General features: G+C 58.7%; 1 protein-coding gene across 1 annotated transcript; it reads left to right on the top strand.

The window, feature by feature from the left end:
• The first annotated feature begins 1,771 nt into the window (after window positions 1-1,771).
• Window positions 1,772-4,910, top strand: LOC132086054 (histone H3-like centromeric protein A). Its single transcript, XM_059491516.1, has 4 exons — window positions 1,772-1,973; window positions 2,452-2,543; window positions 3,721-3,798; window positions 4,413-4,910. Exons 1-4 carry the CDS (start codon window positions 1,898-1,900, stop codon window positions 4,545-4,547), a joined length of 381 nt encoding a protein of 126 aa, XP_059347499.1. The 5' UTR covers window positions 1,772-1,897; the 3' UTR covers window positions 4,548-4,910.
• Window positions 4,911-6,219: the final 1,309 nt, after the last annotated feature.

Below are 6,219 nucleotides of genomic sequence, written 5' to 3'. Positions count from 1 at the left end.
AGCAACAAGTACCATGATCAGAGCTAGAGGGGCCCTGGCTCCAGCCAGGTGTGGAAAAAGGACAGTGGAGTCAGTTGGACTGTGTGGATCCATGGCCTGGCACAGCAGAGCCACAGGAGCACAAGGCTTTAGCTGACATGGGTGCACAATGCACCCTGATGCCATCATGCAGGGGCAGAATCCACCTCTGTTTCTGGGATGACAGGGGGATCCCAACAGGGACTATATTGGAAGCTGAAGAGCTCCTGACTGAGCATGAGTGGCAGAAAAACGCCATTGTTGCTGGCCTAGAGGCTGCATGTACCCTTGGCACAAATTACCTCAGGAGAGGTATTTCAAGGATCTAAAAGGACACCACTGAGCTTTGGGAAAGCTGCTGTGGAAACAGAAGAAATTAAGACAGCTGAATCCCTTGCTTGGTCTTTCAGAGGACCCTTCTGCTGTGGGACTGCTGAGGTAGCTGAAGAACAGCAGGTACTGATGGCCAGCACAACGGTGTCCCATTGGCAACATGGCACCAACTGGGACTTCAGCACCCATGGCACGGACAGGAAAACCAGGGCATTGGGAACAGCCAGGGCTTGGGAAAAGCAGGTACTGCCTGACTCATCTGATCTCCTGCTGCGCCCAGGTGACCCCAGTGGGTGTTGGACATGTGTGGGTGTGTCTGCCTGCAGCTCAGCAAAGCCTTTGGCACTGCCTCCATCTCCCTGCCTCTCCTGGAGCACCTGCAGCTCGCAGCTGGGACAGGTGCCTCTCGCTGGGAACGCCTGGCTGGTGGCCAAGCCAAGGAGGAGTGGGAATGGGGCCACAGCCAGCTGGGGCTGGGCACTGCTGGGTTCCCCAGGGCTCAGTGTTGGGGCCGGTCCTATTCAACATCTGGCCTGGGTGGACAACTAGGGGCAACTGGGAGGCTTGATGGGGTCAAATAAGGAGTGTGTCTGCCCGCTGGGAAAACTGGGGGTTAGCTGGGAGGTCTGCGAGGCAATGCCCTCAAGAGACCCCAAAGTCCACCTGGGCCACCATGGGTTCACTAACGCCCCAATCTACTTCTCCCAATGGATTTCATGGACAGTTGTAATCCTTGACTGACCCCTACTGGGTACTGGGAATCACAGGGAGCTACTGGGACCATGTTGGGAGACAACTGAAGAAACACTGGGAGCAAAGGGAAGATGCTGGAACCATGTTTGGGGTACTGGGACCATAACTGGGGCAACTAGGATCATACACGAGGGGACAACTGGAACCACACTGGGTTCATACTGGGAGTGTCTGGAACCACACTGGGGGCAACTGGTATCATACTGGGAGTGATTGGGATCATGGTGGGATCATTCTAGTAGTGACAGGAATTGATTGGGACCGTTGGGGATGTGGCAGGGATCATAGTGACAGTCGTTGTGATCATACTGGACTCACACTGGGAGTGACTGGAAAGCACTAAAATCATACTGCAGGGGACTGGAATCATACTGGAATCACTCTGGGCGTAAATGGAACCATGCAGATGACTGAGAGCAACGGGAACCACATGAGAGTGACTGGGATCACACCAGGACGATTACAGAGCCCGTACTGGCACCGCACGGGGACGGTAACTGAGACTACCCCGGCAGCACGGAGGCGCGGGGTGCCTGGGGGTGGGGCCATGCAGAGTTATGCTAATGAGCCCTCGGCGGGCGGAGTCCGGCGCGGCACCGGGCGGTCGCGCGCCCCGATAGGCGCGCGGAGGGAAGTGACGTCACGAGCGGCGCGGCGGGAGATTTGAACGGCGCGGCGGATGGCGGCAGCGTGTCGAGACCCCGCACAGCTGAGCTCACCCTGACTCTCCCTTCCCCAGCCGCTGGGTCCCCTTCTGAACTCGCCCTGACCCTGCGGTGGACTCGGCCACACCATGCCCCGCCCCAAACCCACCCCCCGACGGCGCGGGCGTTCCCCAGCCCCCCCATCGCCCCCGCCGCTGGCACGCAGTGAGTGAGGGGCGGGGGACTCCCCTTATGGACCTCCTACATCGAGCCCCCTTTCAGGCCCCCCTCTAGAGCATTCCTATGGACTCCCTCTGTTGTTTTCCTCCGCCCCTAGTCTGCACCCTATATACCCCTATATGCTTCCATCACCTACAGTCACCCCACACTCCCTCTCCCCTATAGCCTCTCTACCCCCATACTCCCTGTCCCTATAACTCCCCTATATCAGACATCACTTTAGCTCTCTATAGATCCTTTATACCCACAATGTCCCCCCAGACCTTACAGATCCCTTATAACCCCCACAGCCTCACCCTGTCCCCAGGCCCCTATAGCCCCCACAGATCCCCTATAGCCCCCTGTGTTCTGACAGAGGCTATAGATCTATACCCCCATGTTCCTTTTGAGCTCCCCATCTGTGTCCCCCAGGCTAAATAGATCCCCTAAAGCCCCCACAGACCCCTATCCGATGCCCCCACAGGGTGCCGCCCAGGTCAGCGGGCATTGCAGGAGATCCGCAAGTACCAGAGTAGCACCCGCCTGCTGCTGCGCCCTGGCCCCTTTGCCCGCCTGGTGAGAACCCCCCACATCCCTAAAATCCCCAGACATCCTGATTTCCCCCCCTAGAACCTCCCCAGCACCCCCAAGGACTCCCAAACTCCCCTGGGACCACACAGATCATCTCAGATACGCACAAAATCTACTGTGGGACCCCCAAACCCCTCCAGGACCCCCCCCCCCATTTTCACCCCAGAACCTCCAGCATTGTCTGGGATCTTCCAAACCACTCTGGATCCCCTCTCCTGGGATCCCCAAATCTGTCCCAGGATACCCCAGATCAACCCTCTTGACCCTGCAACTTCCCCCAGAGCCTTCAAATCCACCCTGGGACCCTTCAGCTCCCCATTGGGCTCTCCCAAATACCCACTGCAACCCTTCAAGCAATCCCTAGGGCCCCTTAAAATCCAACCCCAAATCCACCCTGGGACGCCTGAAATCCAACCTGGAACCCTCCAACTTCCCTGTGGACCCCACCCCAAAAACCCACTGCAATTTTCCAACCCCCTACAGACCCACCAAGTTACCCCTCAGAACCCCAGATCACCCCCTGGGACTCTTCAAGACCATCCCTTTTCCCCAGGCCTCCCCCTCAACCCTGTTCCAGCCCTCCCCATGTCCTTGTCCTCTCCATCCTCGTGACATAGTGGGCCTGTCCTCCCCCAACATCCTTGCATATCCTCCAATGTCATTCTGTGGTTCCAGACATCCTTGTGTCCTGCCACCTTCAGAGGCTGCATGCATTGAGAGTTCCCTGTGCCCCTCCTGCTGTGCTGGCACTGTACCCCTGTCCCATTGGGGTGTCCCCATGTTCCCATGGCAGAGGGTGTTCCCAAGATGTTCCCAGAGTGGTGCTTCGCCCCTTCCTCCCACCTGGGAGATCCCAGGGTGTCCCCATAATGGTGTTCCCATGTCCTCACTCCCCAGTGTATTCCCAGGTGTTCCTGTCCCCAGTGTTCCTCTCCCTGGGGTGTCCCCAAAGTGTCTCTAGGGTGACAAAAGGGTGTCCCCAGGTCCCTGGGATGTCCCCAGGGCAGTGTCTCCATGTCTCCAGGGTATCGCCATGGTGGTGTCCCCAGCCCAGGATGTCCCCAATGCCCCCATATCCCCTCCATGTTGTCCCGATGTCCCCACACTCCCTGTGACCCTGCTGCCCCCATGTGCCCCCCTTGCTGTGCCCTCTCTGCCGCAGGTGCGGGAGCTCTGCCTGCTCTTCACCCGCGGGATCGATTACCACTGGCAGAGCATGGCCCTGCTGGCGCTGCAGGAGGTGCAGCTCGCGGGGCTCAGGCATGGTGGAGGGAGGTCACAGAGGGGCTGGAGGGGTCCTATGGGTCCTGCAGGGGTATCCAGGGACTTAGGGGCGTGGGGAAGGGGCTGAGGGGGATCTCATGGGTACTGAGAAGGTTTCCATGGGGGTTGGGGGTCTGTGGGTGCTGCAGGGGGTCCTGTGGGTGCTGGGGGTGTCTCTGGGAGCTGAGGAGGTCCAGGAAGGTCTCTTTGGATGCTTGGATAAGGCTGAGAGGTTTGCTGGGTGAATGTGATGGGAGCTGAGGAGGAGTCTAGGAGGGTCTCCATTGGCTGGGGGGAGGGTCTATGGGTTCTGGGACAGGGTTCCATGGATGTTGAGAGGGTCTCTGGGTGCTGGGTGGGGGGGGGTCCCTTACTCCCAGGGTCTGTCAGGGATTGAGGATGGGTCACTGGGTATTGATCCCCCCCCTAAGACATTTACAGGCACAAGGTGCTTTGGTCACCCATGGGTGGGTTTGGAGGGACCCTGCCCCCTCGGGTGTGTGTTTGGGGGGGGGTGACTCTGGAGGAAGGTGTGGGGGTTGGAGCATGCTGGGGAGCTTTGGGGACCCTCCCTCAGGTTTTGGTTCACAGGCAGCAGAGGCCTTCATGGCGAGGCTGTTGGAAGAAGCATACCTGTGCTTGCTGCACACCCGCCAAGTCACCCTGTTCCTCAAGGATCTGCAGCTGGCCCGGCGCCTGCGGGGACCCGAGCTGGGGGGCATCTGAATGAGGACCCTCTGAGGGGTCTCTCCTGATAATCTCACACCCATAATCTTACTGGGACCTCCTATGGGACCATCATGCTGAGACCCTCCCCCCCCACCATGGGGTCCCCCAAGGCCCCCCACGTGGACCCACCCCATAGACTCCCCCACCTCAGGATCCCCAACAACCCCTTCAGGGACCCATCCTGGGTGAAGGTCCCCTTCCTTAGTCCAGCACCTCTCAGATTATTGAGGACCCCTACCCACGATCCCCCTGGAACCCCCATCACCAGCATGCCAGTCCCAGGGAAACCTACCCAGGACCTCCACCCTAGTGGAGACCCTCCCAGTTCTGCTGTACCCCAATAAATGTTTGTGACCCCTAGGTGCTGATGCTGGGGAGCTTGGAGGGGATTTGGAGTTGAGGCACCGCAGGGGGGAACTCGGGAGGGGAGGAGAAGCCACAGGGAGAGGGGCTCTGAGTATTCTAGGTAAGGGCACTTGGGATGGGGGCCAGGATGATCTTGGGGCCTAAGGGTTTCCACGTATAGAGGTGGGGGGGGGGGGGGTCGGCTAGGGGGTGGCGCTTAAGGGATTCGCTTTTTGAGCGGAGGTCAGGGCTTTGGGGGCGGTGCTTAGAGGTGGCTTGAACGTGGTAGGGTTGCCTCTGGGGGGCGGGGCTTAGTACCCCCGCGGGGGGGGCTCTGGAGGTCTCCCGTCCATGGGCGGAGCTCTGGGGGTGGGGCTTCAACGGGGTCCCCGCTATGGGGCGGGGCTTGGGGAAGGCCACACTTGGGGGGCGGGGCCATGGGGTTCTGGGCCGTCCCCGGCTGCTGTTCCCGCTGGTGCCGCTCGGGGCGCTGCTGAGCGGGGAGGGGCGGGACCTGCGGGGGCGCTGCACCGGCAGCGCCTGTGCCCGCGCCTGAGGGCACGGGAGGGACCCCAGAACGGACCCGCCCAACCCCAACCCTGCCCTGGGACTCCAACCCCCCCTTCCTCATGCCTTGGAGACTCCCCCCGAGCCTCAGAACCCAAAACCTACCCAAATCCCCTTAAAACTGCCCATCCCTGCAATCCTTGGGGTACCCTCTGAGCCCCCCAAACCTCAGGGACCCCAAATATCTCCCCTAAAATCCCAGCCCAGCCCCAACCCACCTGGTTTGAAATACCTCCAGTTTTGGGGTCTCCTCAACCCTCTTTTTTCCCCAGTCTGGTGGGGAATATTTTTGTTACTGAACTTTCAAAGAAAGTTCATAGTGCAAATTGTGGGCAGGACAGAAAATTGCTTTGACCTCTCTAATGTCCCTATAAGCAGCAGTACATTTGATAATGAGGAAATCACATTACAACCCCAAATTAAAGATGAAACCTTCTATGATAGTCAGGGTCTGCACACTGTTACTAAAACAGTGTGGTACACAGCAGCCAAGATAGCAAAGTTCCAGGAAAAGTACAGCAGACTTACATAGTAATCAGAAACTGGATATGTTTGGAGAGTGCCTCTGGCAGAGGGTGATTAAATCATTTGTCTGAGGTGGAGGCCCAAGGCTTCTGGAGGCCAGAAGTATTTTCAATGGTGAGTGAAAACTGTGGTCTTTAACTCAGAGTGCCGCCTATTGAGCAGGAGGTTGCATCCATTAGAGAGGAGTGATTTGCTTAGGATTGAGACCCCAACCATTGATCATGGGACAGAG

The sequence above is a fragment of the Ammospiza nelsoni genome, chromosome 35 (assembly GCF_027579445.1).
Source record: "Ammospiza nelsoni isolate bAmmNel1 chromosome 35, bAmmNel1.pri, whole genome shotgun sequence".
Lineage (NCBI taxonomy): Eukaryota > Metazoa > Chordata > Aves > Passeriformes > Passerellidae > Ammospiza > Ammospiza nelsoni.
This window is presented reverse-complemented; position numbering and strand designations above follow the sequence as displayed.